General features: G+C 43.5%; 1 protein-coding gene across 3 annotated transcripts in view; it reads left to right on the forward strand.

Annotated features, from left to right (window-relative positions):
• Positions 1 to 24,811, forward strand: part of GRB10 (growth factor receptor bound protein 10) — a 244,748-nt gene that overhangs the window by 87,072 nt on the left and 132,865 nt on the right. For all 3 annotated transcript variants that reach the window (XM_040353310.1, XM_040353308.1, XM_040353309.1), the window contains one exon: positions 6,668 to 6,752. In XM_040353310.1, the coding sequence (XP_040209244.1) occupies positions 6,668 to 6,752 (85 nt within the window). The remainder of the gene's footprint in view (positions 1 to 6,667; positions 6,753 to 24,811) is intronic.

Here is a 24,811-nt window from a genome sequence, read left to right on the forward strand (position 1 = left end):
ACCAAACGATCCAAGGGCACTCATTGGGTATATATGAGGTGAAAGTATTCCTTGCTGTTTTTGGTTAAACAAGGATGTCCGTTTTCCAATAGGAACAGACTAACTTAAGGCATATAAACCACATGTGGCCAAAAATGTAAAGCAACCCATGCAGTATACTGTAGTTATGAAGGCCTGCCTCCCATATATTGCCAATAAATCTATTAAGGCATAAAAAGTCAACTCGGCATTCCCTATTAGAGTATGCAAATTAATACTAAATATAATCAATAAATTGTTCCTTGCATTACCCTCCATTAAAGCAACTTTAAAGGGACATTATTGCATTATTGGCGTGTTTTTTTTGCATATTTGCACTCAATCGGATTGGATCTGGCTATCGCTCGGTATCTATGGGGATGCCTAGGACATCAGGATATCTCTCCAACAGATCCCAAATCCAACAAGTGCTTTGTGACCCCCCCCCCCCCCCAAATAAGGGTGGTCGCTAGCTCTCCGGTAAGCCTCTTGTCTGTGTGGTGACAGGTTTCAGACTTCATGATCTACACTTCACAAGTGACTCCCCTCATTGAATCCATGTTTCACAAGGATTTCTCCTAATGATTCTCAAATCACCAATGAACTTTTGCGTACGTGTGTATTTTTCATTCATTTTGCACTCAATATAACATTGGATTTGCATGGTGTTTTCACATGAATATTGTACAACAGTCACGGTTGGCATTTTCTCTTTTGCAATCTACACATTTGTATCATTTGACAATTTGTTTTTTTTTGTTTTTTTAGCACTGCACTTATTACGCATTTTGTTTCTGTGCCCAATATCTGGGTTATAGTGCTTAGCTGCTATTTTGTTGCTGTTCTTGCTAAGCGCGGATATTACTCCTTATTTTCTATTCTCAATTATACACTTATTTTGGTTATTTTTAGAAGCCGTTGGCAACATTCTATTTTTTTTCCTGCTGGAAAAGTGCTCAAACTCTACAAACATAGCATTTTTTGATCTTCAGCATCTAGGAGCAGAGGGGAAAAAAATATTCTTTGCTGTTTGTATGCAAGATAAGTTCCTGGTCAACACCCTTTGGGCAAAAGTCCTATGCTTTATCCGATCGTGTGTTTAAGGCTCCATGCGCACTAGGTTTTTATTAAAAAAAATTTAGCTTCTAGAAGCGAAATGGTATTATCCTGTGTCATGTAGGGCCGAAACAACTAATCGATTATGAAAATTGTAATTGATTTCATAATCCATTAACCACTTAAGCCCCGGACCTTTAGGCAGCTAAATGCCCAGGCCAGGTTTTGCGATTCGGCACTGCGTCGCTTTAACAGACAATTGCGCGGTCGTGCGACGTGGCTCCCAAACAAAATTGGCGTCCTTTTTTCCCCACAAATAGAGCTTTCTTTTGGTGGTATTTGATCACCTCTGCGGTTTTTATTTTTTGCGCTATAAACAAAAATAGAGCGAAAATTTTGAAGAAAATTCAATATTTTACTTTTTGTTATAATAAATATCCCCCAAAAACATATCTAAAAAAAATGTTTTCCCTCAGTTTAGGCCGATACGTATTCTTCGACCTATTTTTAGTAAAAAAAATCTCAATAAGCGTTTATCGATTGGTTTGCGCAAAATTTATAGCGTTTACAAAATAGGGGATAGTTTTATTGCATTTTTATTAATTATTTTTTTTACTACTAATGGCGGCGATCAGCAATTTTTTTTTTCGTGACTGCGACATTATGGCGGACACTTCGGACAATTTTTTGACACATTTTTGGGACCATTGTCATTTTCACAGCAAAAAATGCATTTAAATTGCATTCTTTATTGTGAAAATGACAGTTGCAGTTTGGGAGTTAACCACAGGGGGCACTGTAGGAGTTAGGGTACACCTAGTGTGTGTTTACAACTGTAGGGGGGTGTGGCTGTAGGACTGACGTCATCGATCGAGTCTCCCTTATATAAGGGATCACTCGATCGATACGCCGCCACAGTGAAGCCGTGTTTACACACGGCTCTCCCCGTTCTTCAGCTCCGGGGAGCGATCGTGACGGAGCGGCTATAAACAAATAGCCGCGCCGTCGTCCCGGATCGCGGCCCGAGGGAACCCGACCGCCGCATGTCCCGATCGGACCCCCCACCCGCTAGAAGGCAAGGACGTACCTGTACGCCCATTTCCCTGTACGTGCCATTCAGTGGACGTACATATACATATTAAGGCCAATATCTGATCGATCAAAACAATAATCGGCCAACTAATCGATAATGAAAATAATCGTTAGTTGCATCCCTAGTGTCATGTACACTACCTTTAGACTATTTAGCATTTGTTGAGCTTCAGCATCTAGAAACCTTTTTTTGGGGGTTTCTTGGAGCCTTTTTTTTTTTTTTTTTTTGTATAAGGGACACACCATCGGTCTCATCTCTCCCTGACAGGACGTGGATCTGTGTTTACACACAGAGCTCCACGTCCCTGGCTCTGTGACTGCCGATCGTGGGTAGTGGATGTCACGGCCGCCCGGCACGCGCATCGGCACCTGTGTGACTCGGCGGGCTGCACACGCCCCCCAGTGGCACGTGGCCATATATAGACGGCCTCCCGGCAGGACAAGGCCACCTTGCGGCCGTATATAGTCGGCCGCAGGATGGAAAGAGGTTAAACAAGTGCAGAGCTGTCAAGGAAAAACTCGGCTGGCAAATTTCATCAATGGCGATTAAGAGAAACAATGTATCTATATTGGTTCTTTTAGATCAAAGGAATTAACTTCGGTAGGTAAATGATGTCAGTTTAACCGGTTCCCGACCAGCTCACGCAGATATACTGTGGCACAATGGCTCTCTGTATGTCCTTATTTATTTTTATTTTTTTTGCCACATGTGTGCATGCAAATCCCTGTGCTGTCAGAGGAGAGGAGACATGTTGGTTGGTCCTAGTAAGTAGAAACGGTGATATGTCTCCTCTCCTCAGTCCTATAACCATACAGTTAGAACACACTGAGGGAACACACATTTAACCTTTATCGCCCCCTAGTGTTGATCCCTTCCCTACCAGTGACATTTACACAGTAATCGGTGCATTTGTATAGCAATGATCGCTGTATAAATGTCAATGGTCCAAAACATGTGCCGTTTCCAATCTGTCACAGTACTGCTAATCGCAGGTCGCTGCCTTTACTAGTAAATAAAAATGCCCTAAATCTTTCCCATAGTTTTGTAGACACTAACTTTTGCGCAAACCAATCAATATACGCTTATAGCGATTTTTAATAAAAATATACATGCATGCATACAAAACGGTGGGTATGGAAAGTGTTCAGTCCCCCTTAAATTTTTCGCTCTGTACACACAGCACCCCATATTGACAGAAAAACACAGAATTGGTGACATTTTTGCAGATTTATTAAAACTGAAATATCACATTGTCCTAAGTATTCAGACTCTTTTCTCAGTATTTAGTAGAAGCGCCATTTTGATCTAATACAGAATCTTTTTTGGAAAGATGCAATTTTCACACCTGGATTTGGGGATCTTCTGCCATTCCTCCTTGCAGATCCTCTCCAGTTCTGTCAGGTTGGATAGTAAATGTTTGACAGCCATTTTTAGGTCTCTCCAGAGATGCTCAATTGGGTTTAAGTCAGGGCTCTGGCTGGGCCATTCAAGAGCGGTCACGGAGTTGTTGTGAAACCACTCCTTCGTTATTTTAGCTGTGTGCTTGGGGTCATTGTCTTGTTGGAAGGTAAACCTTCAGCCCGAGGTCCTGAGCACTCTGGAGAAGGTTTTCGTCCAGGATATCCCTGTACTTGGCCGCATTAATTTTTCCCTCAATTGCAACCAGTCGTCCTGTCCCTGCAGCTGAAAAACACCCCCACAGCATGATGCTGCCACGGCCATGCTTCACTGTTGGGACTGTATTGGACAGGTGATGGGCAGTGCCTGGTTTTCTCCACACATACCACTTAGAATTAGGGCCAAAAAGTTCTATCTTGGTCTCATCAGACCAGAGAATCTTCTTTGCTTTAAAAAAAAAAAAAAAAAAACTCCCTGCAGGCTTTCATGTCTTGCACTGAGGAGGGGCTGAGGCTTCTGTCGGGCCACTCTGCCAAAAAGCCCCGACTGGTGGAGGGCTGCAGTGATGGTTGACTTTCTGCAACTTTCTCCCATCTCCTGACCATCTCTGGAGCTCAGCCACAGTGATCGTTGGGTTCTTCTTTACCTCGCTCACCAAGGCTCTTCTCCCCCGATGGCTGTTTGGCCGGATGGCCAGCTCTAAGGAAGGGTTCTGGTCGTCCCAAACGTCTTCCATTTAAGGATTATGGAGGCCACTGTGCTCTTGGAAACCTTAAGTGCAGCAGAATTTTTCTGTAACCTTGGCCAGATCTGTGCCTTGCCACAATTCTGTCTCTGAGCTCCTCAGGCAGTTACTTTGACCTCATGATTCTCATTTGCTCTGACATGCACTGTGAGCTGTAAGGTCTTATATAGACAGGTGTGTGGCTTTCCTAATCAAGTCCAATCAGTATAATCAAACACAGCTGGACTCGAAGGTGTAGAACCATCTCAAGGCTGATCAGAAGAAATGGACAGCACCTGAGCTAAATACATGAGTGTCACAGCAAAGGGTCTGAATACTTGGGACAAGGTGATATTTCAGTTTTTCTTTTTTAACCACTTGAGCCCCGGGTCATTGTAAAATGACGGCTTCACGGTGGCTCTGAAAATCCAACAGCACGTCTATTGACGTCCTGGATTCCTCCAGCCACTGGGGGGCGCGAGCGGCGCGTCCCCGAGATGCCGATGCGTGTGCGATGTCCGCCAGGTACCCGCGATCGGTAATGACAGAGGAGACTGATCTGTGTCTCTTGTACATAGGGACACAGCATCGGTTACCTCCCTCAGTCACCCCCCTCCACACAAAGTTAGAACACAATACAGGTACACATTTAACCCCTTCCTCACCCCCTAGTGTTAACCCCTTCAATGCCAGTCACATTTATACAGTAGTGCATATTTATAGCACTGATGGCTGTATAAATGTGAATGGCGCCAAAAAAGTGTCCGATGTGTCCGCCATAATGTCGCAGTTCCAATAAAAAAAATCACAGATCGCCGCCATTACTAGTAAAAAAAAAAAAAAAAATAGTAATAATAATAATTCTGTCCCATATTTTGTAAGCGCTTATTGCGTGTTTTTTTTTTTTTTTTTAACCAAAAAGATGTAGAAGAATACGTATCGACCTAAACTGAGAATTTTTTTTTGGAATTTTTTTTATTTATTATAGCAACAAGTAAAAATGTATTTTTTTTTCAAAATTGTTGCTTTTTTTTGTTTTATAGTGCAAAAAATAAAAACCGCAGAGGTGATCAAATACCACCAAAAGAAAGCTGTATTTGTGGGGAAAAAAAGGGCGTCAATTTTTGTTTGGGAGCCACGTCCCATGACCACGCAATTGTCAGTTAAAGCGACGCAGTGCCGGAAGCTGAAATTTATATATATATATATATATATATATATATATATATATATATATATATATATATATATATATATATATATATATATATATATATATATATATATATATATATATATATATATATATATATATATATTCAAAATCTGCAGAGACCCTGGTGAATAAGATGGCAATCGTTGCAATATTTTGTCACTATTTGCGCCAATGGTCTTTCAAATGCAATTTTCTAGGAAACTACTTCAATGAAGTAGGCCCAATTTTTTTTTTTGTGTAATGTAAAAGATTGTCAACATTTGCAGTACTCAGATTTGACTTTTTTTTTTTCTTGAGGCTTTGTTCCTAATGAAGTTCCTTTTTGAAGTTCATATGAAGCTAATATAGAATTTGAATAATATGTGCATTAGTATGCAGCCCACATTGCATGGAAAAGCCTAGACTATCACTAATGGGATCTTTTTAAATTTGATGTCTGTGGTAAATATAAAGGTTGTCAGCCAGGGCCGATCTGCCCTATAGGCTCACTATGCAAGCCGCGGAGGGCCCCCCAAATTACTAGAGGCCCCGCCTGGTGAGAAGTCCTTTTCGGCCCCTCACCCCTCTTCTCAACTTGCTGGCTGCATGGGAGAAGAGGTAAGGAGTCAGCACCCCCCCCCCCCCCCGCTTGCTTCTCACTTTTAATGTAAGATGTAATTTCTGACAGCAGAACACCCCCCCCCCCCCCGCTTCTCACCCTCAACTTTAGCCCAGGTTCACGCTGGGCTGCGGGAGTGAAGCCGTGCGAGTTCAGCTGAGGACATGTACACAGATAATCAGGGTACTGATCTGTGTGCCACCTCATCAATGAAGGAGAAAAATTGCTTATTTGCAGAATTGTATAACAAACTAAAGTGTTTTGTTTAAAATTCACTGTCGGTTTTTTTCTATTTGGCAAAAAAAAACGGTGGTTAAATGCCACCAACAAGCTCTATCTGCCTCAAACACAAATTTGGTGCAGTGTTGCATGATGGTGCAATTGTCATTCAAAGTGTGACAGCCCTGAAAATTGGCCTGATCAGGAATGAGGTGGAGGTGCCCAATACGCGAGTGGTTGATGGGATAAAGTGTGTGTGTGTGTGTGTGTGTGTGTGTGTGTGTGTGTCTTCATATTAAATGTCTGTGGGGCTCATTTATTTATTTATTTTATTTATTTTTTCAGGCTAATGTGGAACAGACCACAACTTGTTCACAGAGAGGCTTGATGGAAACTGGTTACACAGCGAAACATGTGTCCTTAAATCCAGGTATGTACTAAAGTTAGTGTAGTGCAAAACAGGATTTTACTTTCTATACAGCAGGTCATTTCTTTAAATGGGACATCTGGCTAGAAATGTCACCGTGGCTTCTTAGAAGGAAGCAGACTACCTGTATATTATGGTGCAGATCAGTTATCCCTGTAAAATGGTTGCATAGCCTATTCTCTTCCCCTGGCTACCTCCCCAGGAGTAAGTGGAAACTTTGTGTGTACAGTGTGCATGTATGTCATTGTGAAAGTTTAACCTTCACATTCTCAAAGCATGTGCTTGTTTTAGGACTGTATCTTCAGTTTACCTCTAGAAATGTTGGATCTGTTTTTTTTATTGGGTATAAAATATTGAAACATTTACAGCATGAATAATCATGTCTCTAGGGTCTACAGTCTGTCCTGAAGAATTGGGTAATAACTCGGTACTTTCAGACTATTTTATACTTGTACTGGTGTATAGTCTACATATTTAGCTTTTCTTTATGCATTTTCTGTAAAAATTTGTTTAACCACACTTGGAATGAGCTGAATGAGGCGCAGGCACTGACCGGCAATTCGGCTAGACTTACAATGGTATAATGCCAAGATGCACCAAAGACATTTCACCGTAAAGTCAACATTTTCTAATGTTTGGAAAGATCCATAGCACCATCTACTGGTCTCTAAAGGCAACTGAGCTGATGTGACTGCTGACTCTTTCAGAACTTTATTTGTGAAGGAATATATTAAAATACTGTAGCCTAAATTGCCGCTGAAATTGGTATTTTAATATTTTTTTCACTTTAAATGACAGTTGTGATGGTAGAAGTAGGCCTATGTGAGAAATGGCGTACCTAGAGTAGTTAAAATCTGGGATTGATTATTGAACACCCTACCTCTACACACTCCCCCTTAATACTTTAAATGTCATGATTTATTTATTGGTGAAAATATTTTTGAATGCATATCAACAATTGACAGATGCATGCAAATGCAGCAACATTTTAATTGCTGTACGATGTAGAAAACCTTTTTGCCCTCATTTGCACTGAGCACTGCTTTTAAAATCAGATTTCAGGTGAACTTGCATGATCTCTAAGCCGCGTTTCTGTTTGACTTCAGGGTGACTTGAAAGACAAGCGTGTGGGTTTATGCACAGATGTCTATTAAAATGGCCCCTGAAGTTGACGAAAGTATTGCAGGAACTTTTGTAAATCTGTTTGGCGTCGCACTGATTAGGATGCTTCTATTGCTGGCAACAGGCTCCAATTTGACCTGTCAAATCGCGCTGATGTGAACGGGTGCGTAAGCCCTCTTGCACATGGGGTAAAACAGTGTTTTTATTTTTTTTGTCTATTGTACACCACACAGCATGCATTTTGAGTGCAGTAACTTTACACGTATACTGCAACACTGGCAAACACTTTTACGCATACGCACAATTGCGCAACATTTTACTGATTTTTCTGTCAACATGGTAAGTACATCCATGTGCAATTGGCCAAATGGTGACACAGTTGATGTATTGCCCCACAACAATGGGACATGCATGCCATAACATGGCATGCAATAAATATTAATTTTAGGAGTCTGCATGCTTTAAAAGCCAATCGGCTGCAATGCTAATCGGTGTATTCAGACAGTGGGGGAGTTTGTGCTCTCAGAATAAAACAATGTAGCGGGGAGGATTCCTCGCCACCTCAAATATGTGGATGGGAGAATCTGTTTAGATTCCCCCCCCCCCCCCCCATCTATGGCCAGCTTGCCTTTTTTTTTTTTTTTTTTGCATGTTGTAGCAATATGTGGGAAGTAAATATGTGAAGCGACAATATGTGAGCAACAGTCAAACATTACCCTATACAACCAGAAGATGAGACTTATTTAGAATTTAAGGGGTTCAGTAATATGAGACATTTGTTGGGGTCTAGCAGGACACACTGAGAAAAATGAATCCCCCCCCCCGCTTTTTTACTGGCCAATTTTATTTTTTCTTTGTCACTTGAGATCTTCTACAGCAGGGGTCTTCAAACTATGGCCCTCCAGTTGTTCAGGAACAACAATTCCCATCATGCCTAGTCATGTCTGTGAATGTCAGAGTTTTACAATGCCTCCATGGGATGTGTAGTTCTGCAACAGCTGGAGGGCCGTAGTTTGAGGATCCCTGTTTAATGCAATACCTGGCTACATAGAAAACCTTTCGGTACTCCTTACACCGACTGGATTTAAGTGTGCATAAGCCCAGGCACTTTGCAGGTTTCACTGCGTCTTGTATTCAACAGATGATTGCACCGGAACTTTGGGAATGAATACATAAAAATGTTCTTTTTTTTCTACAGCCCACATATAAGACAATTTAGATTGCTGCAATCCGCAGTATCATCACAGCTTTAGGACAAACCCAGCTCTGTGGCATCTCTCCAAACTGCTCTAGGATCAGATCCGTCAGCAAACCAGATACCAGCAGTTAGCTCTGTATACTGTCCAGCAATTATTTCATATTTTAATCTCCCGAGGGGACCACATACTGTTAATTCCCAAATTTCTAATTATCAACTACAATACACTCGGTGCAATTACCGTATGGGAAGCCCAGTAAGTGCGATCCATTAGGCGTCCGGACGGCCCCAGTTATTTGTTGCCCATGTTTGTCTTATGTGTTTGTTCGCACATTTCAATAAACTTTGTTTATTGGTGCAACACTGGCCGGCCACAGCAAGTTGGTTTTTAATAACAGCTATTAGTAGCTTACATATTTGATAACTATCCATCCCAGTATTATGTAATTTTGTATTACTATTAAATAAACTATTTTTGACCTATAATATTGTCCGTCACTGCCTTAGTAGCCCCTTATATCCCCAGGGGTATCCCACTCTTGGCTTCCCCTGTGGGATATATATATATATATATATATATATATATATCTTTTGGCTACGGCGGTGACCTACAGGTAGGAGTGACAACCAAATAGGCTCTCTGGGATTCATATGTTAGGGGTATGCTCACCTTTTGTGGTATGTCCCTGTTCTACATGCTGCCGAGCACTGTATGCCACAGTCCAGATTTACTAATGTTACCCCACTGGACAGAAGATTGTGTAACCTGCCTGGAATGTGTCCCTTAGGCACAGGGCTCTGCCAGTGTTGCTTCCCAGACCTTGAGGTATTGTTGGCCACAAGGGTTTTTTGGATGCAGATCCATATATGGCATGGCCTATGGTTTAAAACATGTTGGATCCCATGCCCAAGGGTAGCAGTCCTGTTGGTTAAGGAGAACCTGTCACAAAAAATAATCATAGGGGACAAAGTCTCCTATGTGATAGGGGGTGGGAAATCTCCCCCCCCCCCCCCCCCAATATGCGCACATGTAAATGAATGCGACAGGGTGCCTATGCCTGAAAACTTTCAGATTACATGGGTAAGAAAACCCATGTTGCATGTTTTTTTACTAGACCTTTTACTAGACCTTTTGCGGTAATATCGTGCGACACAAATAACGAGCTACTACTATTTTAGTCTCTAGGCTGGAATCTGGTTTCAAAATATACATGATCTCACAAGTGAGTACACCACTCACATTTTTGGAAATATTTTATTTTCATGTGACGACACTGAAGAAATTACCCTTTGCTACAATGTAAAGTAGTGAGTGTATAGCTTTAACAGTATAAATTTGCTGCTCCCCTCAAAATAACCAACACACAGCTATTAATATCTAAACCGCTGGCAACCAAAGTAAGTACACCCCTAAGTGAAAAATTTCCAAATTGCACCCAAGTGTCAATATTTTGTGGCCATCATTATTTTTTGCCGGCACTGCCTTAACCCTCTTGGGCATGGAGTTCACCAGAGCTTTACAGGTTGCTACTGGAGACCTCTTCCACTCCATGACATCACGGAGCTGGTGGATGTTGGCAACCTTGCGCTCCTCCACCTTCCTTTTTTGAGTATGCTCAATGGGGTTTAGGTCTGGAGACATGCTTGGCCATCACCATTACCCTTAGCTTCTTTAGCAAGAAAGGGGTCATCTTGGAGGTGTCTGGGGTAGTTGCGTTGGAATGCTACCCTGCGGCCCAGTCTCCGAAGGGAAGGGCCCATGCGCTCCTTTAATATGTCACGGTACATGTTGGCTTCATAGTTCCCTCAATCAACTGCAACTCCCCAGTGCCAGCACCACTCGTGCAGCTCCAGACCATGACACTCCCACCACCATGCTTGACTGTAGGCAAGATACACTTATCTTTGTACTTCTCACCTGGTTGCTGTCGCACGCTTGACACCATTTGAACCAAATGGGTTCGTTTTGGTCTCATCAGACCACAGGACATAATTCTAGTAATCCATGTCCTTAGTCTGCTTGTCTTCAACAAACTGTTTGCAGGCTTTCTTGTGAAACATATTTTGAAGGGGATTCCTTCTGGGACGACAGCCATGCAGACCAATTTGATGCAGTGTGCGGCGTATGATTTGAGCACTGACAGGCTGACATCTCCACACCCCTTCAACCTCTGCCACAATGCTGGCAGTACTCATATGTCCAGTTCCCAAAGGCAACCTCTGGATATGACTGAGCACAAGCACTAATTTTCTTTGACCATGGTGAGGCCTGTTCCGAGTGGAACTGGTCCTGTTAAACCGCTGTATGGTCTTGACAACCATGCTGCAGCTTGTTTTTCAGAGTCTTGGCAGTCTTCAGCATGGGTCAGACGCCTCAATGGCTTTTTGCAGAAACCACACTTCAGTAGGTATTGGAGTGTTCTCAAAAAATTGACTTTCACACAAAAAAAACGAAGTATGCGTTTACACATCTGACCAGTCGGAAAAAACTGAACGGTTATCGGGGCTCTCCAAATGTCCGGAGGTTCATACACAAATTAATTCGGTCCAACCATGCAGTGTCTGTCCCTGAGGCAGTTGTGGGAGCAAGTTAAGCAAATTTTAATCTTAAATTGCTAAAATTAAAGCAGAGGTCAACACACAGATGGAATTTCCACTGTCAGGATTCCTCCCCCCTCCAGTGTCACATTTGGCACCTTTCAGGGGGAGCAGATGCCTGCCTAAGACGGTTATTTGCACCCACTTTGTAAATGAGATACTGCGGCTCTCTGCCCAATCAAAGCTGCTATTGTAGTCAACTATATATGGTGGACTCTCATGAGCCACTGAATGTGTGTGTGTGTGTGTGTGTGTGTGTCCTCTGCATGGTGTGCTCTTATATCAACATGTTTTCAGAATATTTAAAGTGGTATTAAACCAAATATTTAATATATTGCAGTTTATCATTTAGATGTGGTAGCTGAATTTAGTTTTTCCTTAGGTTTCTTTTTTTCTCCTGTTTTTTCACTTGGTGATCTGGCCAGTAACACTAACCCTTTTTGGTTCTTTTAGCAGGGTTTAACCTATATTTTAGTTCGGGGGGGGGGGGGGGCTATTTTTTTTTTTTTTGCTTTTGTGTGATTGGGGGAGTGGGAGGACAGGGTGCCAGAGGCCGTGTGATTGGGGAGTGGGACACCCCAAACAGCTAGAAAATTACCAGGGCTCAATACTATAAAATAGTCAGATGAACGCCAATTTTTTTTTTGGGGGGGGGGGGGAGTGGGGATAAAAAATTCCTTGGGATTATTCCATGTAGATTAGCATGTTCCATGTATGGTAATGCAACTTGCTACAGATCATTTAACATGCACAGTATCTCACAAAAGTACACCCCTCACATTTTTGTAAATATTTTGTGACATTGTAGCAAAGTAATTTTTTTTCAGTGTAAACTAGTGAGCGTATAGCTTGTATAACAGTGTAAATTTGCTGTCCCCTCCAAATGGCTCAACCCAGCCAATGTCTAAACTGTTGGCAACAAAAGTGAGCAACTCACTGAAAATCTTGAAACGCCTATTTTGACATTTTGTGTGTGTGTGTGTGTGTGTGTAATCTGTTTTTAAAGAGAATAAAAGTTCAGCGAGCACTATGGTTTTCTCCCTTTTTATTGTACTATGGATGTGGCACTAGTATAAGGGTATCCTCTGAACACCTGAATTGGAACCAGGAGAAGGAAGAGTGGTAAGATGCCCACAGGAGTGTAGTAAAGGCAAATTGCTCTGTAGTGGGGTCTGATTCTGGAGGTGAGCAGGCATTTTACACAGGTGGTGGTGCTTCATAGCATTTGCATTGTTACTTCTCTGAAGAGAATATCTATTAAACAGAATTCCTTTTTATTCATGTACTTCACTTGAATATTGGCATTCAAGGGTGTTTGTAAAGAATTGCACAGCCAGACATGCATGGATTGTAGTTTTTGATCCATGTATGGGAAGAGAGGTTGTACAGAAGTTAAAATCGGCAGATCGACTTCTATACAAACGCCAGTTGGATTTTCCCCCTCTCTATCATTGCTGCAAGCTATAGCTTGCTATGGTGGTTAGTGTGTTCTGACCAGCAGGGAAGTCGCCCCACAGTCAAAATAGTTCAGCAAGGAGGATAGCCACATAGTGGTGTGGGTGGGGGAATCAAGCAGCAATGGTCTGTCCATACGGGGCACCCCCTATATATGTGTCTTATTCGTTATTGTCTTCCTGGTTTTCCGCCCAGTGGTTCATTCTGGTTTACCACTGTAATCTTTGGACTGTTTTATACTTCCTACTTCATCCAAAACTAAATTTTATTTTAATTTTTTTTAAAGAATCATTCTTGCCTAGGTGGCTCAGGCTCTTTTGGCTTGCTGAGAGGCTGAGCCAGTTCAGGGTTGTTGGGAGTTCACTGCAATATTGTTGGCATCTTGCTCCAGCCTGGATCGGCTCCGACGTCAGACGGCATGCTTTAGCCTGCTCTCTGCTAAAAAATAAAAATTGGTTCACAGGAGTGCAGAATGAACTGATCCACAGCCAAATGAGCTGTGGCTGTACTTCACCATTTTTTTTAATTTTTATTGAACAGTAAAACCACAATGCCATGTCAAGTCTAATGCTGGTGGCATCTACATTTTGTCAATTTTAGTAATTGTCTCTTAAAGACTATTAGCCAGATTCAGGTAGACGTGCCTAACTTTAGGCAGGCGTAGCGTATCTCATATACGCTATGCCGCCGTAAGTTAGAGAGGCAAGTACAGTATTCACAAACAACTTGCGTCCTAAGTTACGGCGGCGTAGTGTAAATGTGCCGGCGTAAGCGCGCCTAATTCAAATGTGGAAGAGGTGGGCATGTTTTATGTAAATTGGGCATGACCCCACGTAAATGACGTTTTGAACGAACGGCGCATGCACCGTCCGTAGACGTAACCCAGTGCGCATGCTCCAAATTACGCTGCAAAGACTCATTGGTTTAGACGTGAACGTAAATCACGGCCAGCCCCATTCACGGACGACTTACGCAAACAACGTAAAACGTGAAAAATTTGACGCGGTTCCGACGTCCATACTTAACATTGGCTGCGCCATCTTTTTGGTGGTTTATCTTTACGCCTGAAAACGCCTTACGTAAACGGCGTATCTTTCAAAGAAAACTGCGGTTGGGACTTTAATTGAGGCGTATGAAAAACACACGCCTCCATCCCTATTGGATACAAAAAAAGGGGGTTTTTGGGACTTTAAATGAGATGCGTTTTTAAATAAACCGTAGTATAAGTAAAATAGTAAACGTTTATAACCAGGCTCATACTTGCCACCCAAACGGCAAGCCAAATTCAACTGTCTAACTGTATATGTTAAAAGCAGAGGATTGGTTGCACGCATTTGCAAGTACATGAGTAAGCTGCAGAGCCAGCGACAAGGCTCTCTGCGATCTGCAGTCCTAACTAAACTTTTTAAGTCTCCTCAATGGAGGCATATAAAGACTGATGGGTAGATGGAGGACAGGTGACTAGGGGTGTGTCCCCACCTCCACCTATGCTTGGTATTGTGGTGAAGAGCACTGGAAAAAACGCATAATAGTATAAGGGTATCAGCAAAACGCATCTCCATCCCTATATGGTACAAAGAAAACTGGGGTTGGGACTTTAAATGAGGCGTATGAAAAACACACACCTCCATCCCTATTGGATACAAAAAAGGGTTTTTTTGGGAAGAGATGCGTTTTTAAACAAACAGTAGTATAAGTAAAATGGTAAACGTTTTATAACCAGGCTCATACTTACCACCCACGTAAACGGCATATCTTTACTGCGACGGGCAAGCGTACGTTCGTGAATAGGCGTATCTCGCTGATTTAACGTATTCTAGGCGTAAATCAGCGTACACGCCCCTAGCGGGCAGCGTAAATAGTCAGCTAAGATACGACGGCGCCGGCGGTCGTATCTTGGCAACATTTAAGCGTATCTCAATTTGAGAATACGCTTAAATATGCGACGGCGCAGATTCGAAGTTACGACGGCATATCTACTGATATGCCGTCGTATCTCTACCGGAATCTGGCTATATGGCTTTTTATTTTTTGGAAAAAATAATGTACAGGCCCTGGTATAAATCTCATATTGAGTAATATAATGGATAGATTAGTTTTAGTATTTGTAGTAGTAGCATTATTAGTATCTGTTATTGGTATCATTAGTAACTTTGGTCAAATCATTTTGTATTCTGGCATTCTACAGTTTTTTGCACCTGAATTTTCAGAAATAAATGCAGGAAAATTTAGACTAATGTAGCATTTTGTGTTCACTGCATTTTCCGCCTGCATGTTTTGGCTTTTCTGGCGGCAGATTCTACAAAAACGTAGACCTGACTGAGTAAGTTTATGTACAACTCTTAGGGTCCTTTCACACTAGCGGACCGTTCGTCCGTTCATTACAAGTCCGTTTACGGACTTGTAATGAATCCCTATGGGATCGCGTCTGTTAGCGGATGGAGCATCCGCTAACGTCCGCGACCATCCGCGTCCATTGGGATCCGCTTTTGCGAACGGAAGAAACCCTATTTTTCTTCCGTCCGGCGGAACGGATCGGATGCAGACGGACAGACGGTCCGTCTGCATCCGATCCCAAAAAACGACAAGCATCCGATCCCCCCCATAGGGGAGAGCGGAGCAGAGACAGGGCGGTCTCTGCACTGTGTGCGGGGACCGCCCTATCCGCCGACAGCTCAGTGGGGATGACGGATGATCCCCGCTGAGCTTTGGCGGACACACGGAGTGGACACAAGCGGTCTGCTCCGTGTGAAAGGACCCTTGTGCTATGTGTATATGTGCCTGGAAAACGGACCCCTTTGCTCTGCTCTAAAGAAGGTAAATTGAAACAATATACTCATTTACCTTTCCTCACAAATAGGATGTGTAGATTACTGATGAAGCGATTCTGGTTTCTTTGAAACCTTTGCTAATTCGGAGGTTTAAAAGCCTGCCTAAAATGAGGTTTCACCATGTGGTCTTCTCACATTTAGTGCCAACCTATTTCTTTTTAACTAAATTCACAGGCCATCTACAGTTGTTGAACAAAAGACTAATTGTTATGAGGGTAACCTTCACGATAACAGATCGTCTTTACAATTTTTTTTGCATAAACTGGGGTGATGTCATCTTGCGTGTTCAGTCAGAAAGCCAGTTTGTCTGCATTTGTTGCATATGTTCAACTGAAATGTTGGCTTCCTATACTTAAAACTGACATTTTAGTCTGCTGATATGTTGCCTTCCCTGATTACTCCTCTCCCCTGGCAAAGTAATGAATACAACGGTTTCATTACACACCATATTTTTGACCCAGATGTATCATTGCAAAGTCTTTTTGCTTCTTTATGCAATGCAGGCCGATCATGGTTTGTGGGAGGGGTGCAAGGGTGCTAAACTTTGATTCCTGACAGCAGAAAGCTATGGTAATGCCCACACATGATGCGTAGCTCCCTTGATTGAAAGCTGAATTCTAATGAATTGAAGGGCCACGTGGCCCAAATACAGTATGGATACTGTATACCCGATCAAAAGTAATGAGTCTTTAATGCAGTGGATGGTGGTGCATGGGGGAAAAATAAAGGATCAAATGAAAGGTTTTCTAATTCTATACAGCTGTAATAACAAAAATAAATTGCTAACCAGGTGCTTATTTGTTGTATATAGTTTTGGCCCACAAAGTAGTAGTGGTCCCAGTCCTGAAAGGCAAAAATGTATATTGCAGCTTACTATTCCTTGGTGTGGTGGCTAAATAGTGTTTTTTTTTATTTATTTTTTTTGCAAACTTTTTGCCATTTCACCTGCGCTGGAAATACTGCAAAAATCAAACTCCCCTCTGTCCCTGGGTGACTAGTTCACTTCTCCACGGCATCTATGCAGGGAGCCATGGTTGTCACCCTAGGCCAGTGATGGCGAACCTTGGCACCCCAGATGTTTTGAAACTACATTTTCCATGATCAACTACACTGGAGAGTGCATGAGCATCATGGGAAATGTAGTTCCAAAACATCTGGGGTGCCAAGGTTCACCATCACTGGCCTAGGCTGTTCTGATGGGGAATGCAACAGGGCTCGACAAACCCTGGTCGCCAGGTCACAATTACGACCAAATGTTTAAACCTGGTGCCTGGGCGGCTACCTGGATTCTCGCACCCCTGCGCGCTCCCCTCTGTTCCCGGGTTCTAATTGGCCATCTGCGGGCCTGGGACCGGCATTTTGTTGCTGCTGGGTAGAGAGGGAGGAGAGAACATGTGTCCTCCCCTTCTAGTTGACCCAGAAGTGATGTCATTTTTGGGACCCCATTGAGTTTCCAGGAAAGAATGTAATTGCATCCAGTGGCGCACAAAAAAATTGAGCTTTTCGCTTGCGCACGTAATGCATTGCTTGTGGAAAATATAGGGTACTGACATGTTTAACCCTTTCATGACTAAGCCCATTTCTGACATTTGGTGTTTACAAGTTAAAATTTATATTTTTTGATAGAAAATTACTTGGAATATATTCTAATATGATTTTAGCAGAGAATTTAAAGACTCAAATGGTGATTGTTGCAATATCTTATGTTGCACGGTATTTGTGCAGCAGTGTTTTAAACGCAACTTTTTGGTAAAAAATACACTTTCATGAATTTAAAAAAGTAAAGTTGGCCCAATTTCTTTGTATAATGTGAAAGATGAGTAAATAGATGCAAAACATGTTACGCTTTATAATTGCGCACACACTCGTGGAATGGCGACAAAACTACGGTACCTAGAAAAATCTCCATAGGCGACGCTTTAATTTTTTTTTTTTTTTTTTACAGTCACCAGGTGAGTTAGAGGTCTAGTGCTAGAATTATTGCTCTCACTCTGACGATTGTGATACCTCACATGTGATTTGAACACCGTTTACATATGCGGGCACGACTCTGCGTTTTTTCTTTGCTGCGCAGGGACAGGGGCGCTTAAATTTTTTTTTTTGTTTAGTTTATTTATTTTTACATTATTATATTGTGTTTAAAAAAAAAAAAAATACTTTTATTGCTGTCACAAGAAATGTAAACATCCCTTGTGTAAGTAATAGGTGGTGCCAGGTACTATTTAGGCTGCATTCACACTGTAACGCCGCGTACGCGGCGTATTTTGCCGCAAATTGTTTACTTTTTTTTTTTTTTAACAAATCATTTCCACTGCGGTCTATGGCCGAGCGCCAATGCCGCCTGAAAAAAAGGGCCCGGGACTTGTTTGCAGGCGTACGGCGTTTCAGCGTTCGGCGTGAGATGTGAACCATCTCATAGACAGCAATGGAAATTCGCCGCTCCGGCGTGTCGGGCGTTTTGGCGCCTTATGGGGGGGATCCTTCCTTTACACTTCAAAGTATTCAGATTTTCGAAAACGGCGATTCTGAATACTGTGTATATATTTTTAAAATTTGTCACCATTGGCAGCCTTGTGAACCGGAAGTGACGTCGCTTCCATGTTTACAAAACTGCTTCCTGCCAGTCTCTCTAGGCGCTAGAGGTGGTGCATCATGGATCGGGTCTCTCGTGGGAACGGGAGGCTCGGTAAGAGCTGCGGTGGAGGGGGGGGGGATTGTCCCCTCCCGCTCCTCCAAGATGATCGAGCAGCTTTTAGCTGCATTGGTTGTCATCACCGAAAAGCCGGTCGCCCGCTCTAAAAAACGATACCGGATGATGGCTCCAGCTGCGGGCATCCCAGTATAAGCCCCAAAAACCAAGGATGCATATGTGCGTATGCTCAGCGGAAAGGGGGTTAAGGTTTGACATTGATCTAATTTTTTGGTAAGATAAAAGCGGAGGTTGCCTCGAATGAGGGGGGTTTCCATATAACTTTTTTTACCTGGCTCCTAGAGTCAATGTAAATTTAAGTCCTGGACTACAGACAAGACTTTCTTCTTTTTACACGGGGAGGCGCGCAGAGCGATTGGTTGTACAGAAGATGGCTAGGAAGGAAAAGCTTCTAAATAGCTCACTGAAAGCAACAGGAGCACAACACTTCCGGTAAGATCATCAAATGTGTTCCACATTTGCTGAACAATTTTCTTGGCTTGGGGGGGAAACTTAAAAAGCCATCACATAAGGACTATAGGCTGCAATATATTGCATTTTTAATTTTGGGTTTAGGTATCCTTTAATCATTAAGTGACACAGGATGAGTAAGTCTTATGTCAGATACATAAGGTAATGCTGCCACCTACAGCAAAAACAGACAATCACCCTTCCCCTCCAATCGTGCTTCAGTTTTATTTCTAGTGTTCTAGGAGAAGGAATGCTCTCAGTGAGAAGGAAACCCTTTTTCACTAGATTCTCTTCCTGCAGTTGGTTCACAAGTAACCCTTGCTGGTACAATCTCACCTGTGTACTGTTGGCATGGGGACCTTACTGCAGCCTACAGTGATCTGGTCACAACAGACTGTTAACCCTTCCTGCTCTGCAGTTGTCTCATGGGTGCCCCCACTGGGAATTTGATGGGTCGTTGGTTTGAAATGTACAAACCAATTCCAAAAGTTGAGACGCTGTAAAAACGGAATGCAAATCTCCTAAACCCATATTTTATTCACAATCAAATGGTAAAAATTCTCAGTTTAACATTTGAGTTTTCCATTTTGAGAATAAAATTAGGTCTTTTTGAAATTGATGGCAGCAAAACATCTGATGGAGACAGGGCCATGGTGTAGCATCCCCTCTTCCCTTAACGGCACTCTGTAAACATCTGGGGAAATGAGAATACCAGTTGCTGCTAGAGTTTTGGGAGAGAAATGTTGTACCAGTCTTGTACCAGTCTTGCTCAATCTAGGAATCCAACATGGGGGCAAGGTGCTTTGGGGTGGCGGGGCGCAGATCCCCCCCTCTGCCCCAAAGCACCCATTCCCCCTCATGTTGAGGGCATGTGGCCTGGTATGATTCGGAAGGGGAGTTGCTCTCTCGTCCCCTCACTTTCCTTACCTGCCGGGCTGTATGCTCGGATAGGGGTCTGATATGGATTTTGGGGGGGGGGACGCCCATGCCATTTTTACATTTGTTGTCATCCATGCTAGATCCAAGGGCCTGGTATGGACCTTGGGGGACCCCATGCTTGGCAACCAGCTAGATACAGTGTAAAAAAATGCAAACGCAAATTGCCGTAAAAACGCGGTACTTGCGTTTTTGGATTCTGGTCCATTAAATTCTATTTCATGCAAAACGCTGCATTTTTGCGGGTGAAAAGAATCTCCGACCCTTTCCAAAAACCAAGGCACAAAATGCATTGATGTTCCATAGGAACCCATGTTAAAAAAATATTCCCTGCAAAATTCATCAAAACACATTTGGTAAAAACGTGGCAAGCACCGCAAAAAGCACTGCAGAAACGCTCAAAAGCAACATGCATAGATGTGAATTGAGCTTTCAACAAGAACTTAACTTGTCCGGTAGATAACGCACAGGGCTTGAGAGAACCTGTTGAAAAGAAATTGGGAGTCATAAAATCTTTATTTTCTTTGGCCAGTTCAGATATTCAGCCAGCTGTTGCAGCAATTGGTATGTCAGTCAATAAAGGATCAGATGGCCTGACAGGCGTATGATCTGCCTGAAAGCGCTGTGTTTTTGCTGTTGACGCCTTAAAGGATTCAATACAGCAGGTTTCTCATTTGGCTCTCTTGTCTGTACATATGCGCAGACTTTTGTGGCTTAAGAACTGGTCGGCCGAACTTCCTTGTAAGAAGTTATTGTCAGGTTTCCCCTTTCATGTGGAACATTCATTTGGTGATCATTTAGACAAATGGATCCAAAAGATTTCCAGAGGGAAGAGTTCTCTACTTCCTGTGAAGAAAAGCATCAGGCGTCCCTTGTTTAAAACGTCAGGGACTGCTTCCCCAAATGTCTTGGCTCCAAGGCAGTTCCGCCACCAACAGGGCGCTAAAGCCAGGGCCAGAAAAAGCCCTGGGTCCAAAATTCTCCTAATCCCCAGCGCCATGCCCTCCTTTTGAGGGGACTCCCCTACTTTTTCAGGTGGGGCAAGACTGCTGCACTTTGCAGACATTTGGAGAATAATTTAGGAAAAGTTGATCACCTTAACTATATCCTGCGGTTACAAGCTGGAGGTTTCTGTAGCCGAAAAAGGCACTGGTTTTTGAACTGTAAAAAGGTTTGAGTAAAACCCAAACGGACACCATGCCCATTTTGGACCGAAGATCCCTGAACTAATATCTACTGGTTCAGTCCTTTTTGGATGCAGTCTGTCTGCTCAGTTGTAGCATCACTCCAGATGGGAGACTTTCTAGCCTCCATTAATATAAAGAACGTGTATTTACATGTGCCCATCTTTCAGCCTCATTGGAGCTTCCTGCGATTTGCAGTAGACTATAGTCCTTTTCAGTTTGTGCTTGCTACAGCTCTCCAGGTATTCACAAAGGTCCTAGCACCAGTACTGGGTCTTTTAATGGCCCAAGGGATCTTGGTGCTCGGGTATCTGGACGACCACCTGTTCAGATCACACACTACAGGCTCTAGAACAGAGCAAAACATGCACAGTGCGGTATTTGGAAGGCTTAGGCTGGATCATAAATGGCGAAAAGTCAACCTTGAGACCAGCTCAAAGTCTAAAGTAAATACGGTCCAAGAAATGGTATTCTTGCCACCCGCAAGGGTCTGTGCCCTGAAGAATTGGGTGCAGCAGATAATGGGCTTCAGATAACCCTCCATTCGAATCTGAGTTTTCTAGGGAGGATGGTATCCTTTGAGGTGGTGCCCTATGCCCAGTTCCATTCCAGACCTCTACAACAAGAAATCGTGTTGGCTTGGAACAGGAGATGACGAGCCCTGGATTATCTAAATGTTGTCTCCTCGGACACGCTTAAGCCTAAACTAAGTTACAGATGAAGGATCTTCCCTTTCGCAGGTTCTGATCCTGTACCACCAGAGTATTGACTACAGATGCCAGTACCCTCCAGGCTGGGGTGCGACCCTAGAAGGGCTCACAGCTCAGGAGAAATGGTCAAGGACAGAACTGATCCTTCCCATCCATGTCCTGGAATTACAGGCAGTACGACTGGCCCTACGGTACTGGGCGGTGGAGCTTCAGGACTACCCTATCAGGGTTCAGTCTGACCATGCCACTGCAGTGGCCTATATTAACCACCAAGGTGGTATCGGAGTTCAGCTCTGAAGGAGGTCAACCACATACTAGCCTGGGTAGAGGACATGTGCCAATTATTATATCGACAGTCCATATCCCCGGGAGTAGAACACTGGAAGACAGATTATCTCAGCCACCAGGAGATCTGCCCGTAGGAATGGTCCCTACACCCAGGGGTGTTCCAGGAAATTTGCAAACATTGGGGATGGCCAGAGGTTGACCTACTGGTATTTTTTAAGTTCAACAAGCTACAGCAGTTTGTGTCCTGAACAAGAGCACAATGGGCTATGATTAAGCATTGACACTCAATGCGAAACGCGTCAGCTGTTTATCCCACTGTGTGCTGATATCTGTAGTGCATTTTTTCCTGTACCCAATAAAGGGCACGTCTTTTTTCAAGTTACTGGAGTGCGGCTGTCCATATCCTTATTGTTTTTGCACACAAAGCACCACCGCTGAAGCAATTTGAAGGCGCTTCGGCAGCAGTGCCCATTGATTCCAATGGCAGGGGTGATGGAGCAGTGTATTCACCACTCCCGCACCGCCCAAAAGATGCTGCATTTAGGACTTTTTCCAACATCCTGCAAGCGCACGGCCCCGGTGTAAAAGCACTCGGGCTCTCACACTGGGGTTGCAGGGGAGGCGTCTTGCAGGTGCTATTTTTAGCCCAAAAGCATGTTTGAAAGGTTTTAATGTTGCTATAGGCCTCTTGGCAGGCTCCCTGACCAGTTTTCTTCTCAACTTCATTTTTGGAGGGACATCCAGTTCTTGGTAATGTCACCGTTGTGCCATATTTTCTCCACTTGATTGTCTTTACTGTGTTCATGGTATAGCTAATGCCTTAAATACTTTTGTGCCCTTCTGACTGATACTTTTTAACAATGAGATCCCTCTGATGCTTTGGAAGCTTTCTGTGGACTATGGCTTTTGCTTTAGGATGCGACTAAGAAAATATCAGGCTGGGTTCACACTGGTACGACACAACAGCCATCCTACTTTTGGATCAGACTTTACCCTGCGACTTGAAGCCAGCATGCGTCCGACTTTCAATGAACAGGGATCCGACTTTGATCCCCGCCAATACCAGGTACTGTTTTGGCATGGAGTTCCTCCAAGATTCATACCAATTTTAAATAAAAAAACGGCATGGGTTCCCCCTCCAGGAGCATACCGGGCACTTTGGTCTGGTATGGATTTTAAGGGGAACCCCATGCCAAAAACAGTGTGGGGGGGGTTCCCCCCAAAATCCATACCAGACCCTTATTCAAGCATGCAGCTCGGCCGGCCCTCCTGAACCGTACCAGGCTGCATGCCCTCGACATGGGGGTGCCCCATGCCCCCCACCCCAAAGCACCCTGTCCCCATGTTGAGGACAACGGCCCCTTCCCGACAACCCTGGCCGTGGGTAGTCTGGGTCTGCGGGGGGCTTATCGGAAACCGGGAGCACCCTTTTTAATAAGGGGTCCCCCAGATCCCAGCCCCCACCCTACAGCTTTCTTTTGGTATTTGATCGCCTGTGCGGTTTTTATTTTTTGGGCTATAAGCAAAAAGAGCGCAAATTTTGAAAAAACACCATTTTACTTTTTGCTATAATAAATGTCCCATTTAAAAAAAAAAAATCTCAGTTTAGCCCGATACGTATTCTTCTACACAAAAAAAAAAAATTGCATTAACCTGGTTTGCGCAAAAGTTATGTTGTCTACAAAAAAAGGGACATAATGAATTTTTTTTTTTTTTTTTTTTACTAGGAATGGCAGCGATCTGTTTTTTTTCGGGACTGCGACATTATAGCGGACACATTTTTGGGACCATTAACATTTATACAGTGAACAGTGCTATAAATATGCATTGATTACTGTATAAATGTGACTGGCAGGGGAGGGGTTGACCACTAGGGGGCGCGGAAGGGGTTAAATATGTATTCTGGGTGTGTTCGAACTGTAGGGGGAGGGGGGTGACTGGGGAAGGTGACCGATCTGTGTCCCTATGTACAAGGGACACAGATCGGTCTCTCTCCCTGACAGGACGTGGATCTCTGTGTTTATACACACACAGCTCCACGTCCCTGCTCAGTTACTGCATTCCGCCCGCCGTCATTTGACGGCGGGCGGGAGTTAAGTGGTTAAAGTAATTTATTAGGCAGCTCCGAGAGTCGTCTTCCGATTTTTGAGGGGTCTTCTGACGTCTCCACTCTTTTCCTGCTCTCCGGTGTCTTCTGCCGGGCTCCTCCGCTATCTTTTGCCAGATCTTTTACTAGCTTTGGCCCGGTCTTCATCGCCTTCCCTCTTTTCTTCCGATGTTGACTCAATTCTCTCTGTATTGCCGTGTGCGTGATGGCAAATTACTTGTATAGGCATGGTCACAGGGTGATGTGACCCTGCCCCTTATGACGTCAGAGTCCCATCATGCCCTGGGACTGATGTCAGGGATGGGGTCACTGGGTGACATCGCCCGGTGACCACGCCACATGCCTATATTAGTCGTTGCACACGGCATTACGGAGGGAGAGCATTGTGTCAACATCAGGAGGAGAGAAGAGGACCGGGACAACACTAGAAAGAGCTGGCAGAAGATGGCGGGAGGAGAGCTCAGAGAACACAC

This window comes from Rana temporaria, chromosome 5 (assembly GCF_905171775.1).
Source record: "Rana temporaria chromosome 5, aRanTem1.1, whole genome shotgun sequence".
Lineage (NCBI taxonomy): Eukaryota > Metazoa > Chordata > Amphibia > Anura > Ranidae > Rana > Rana temporaria.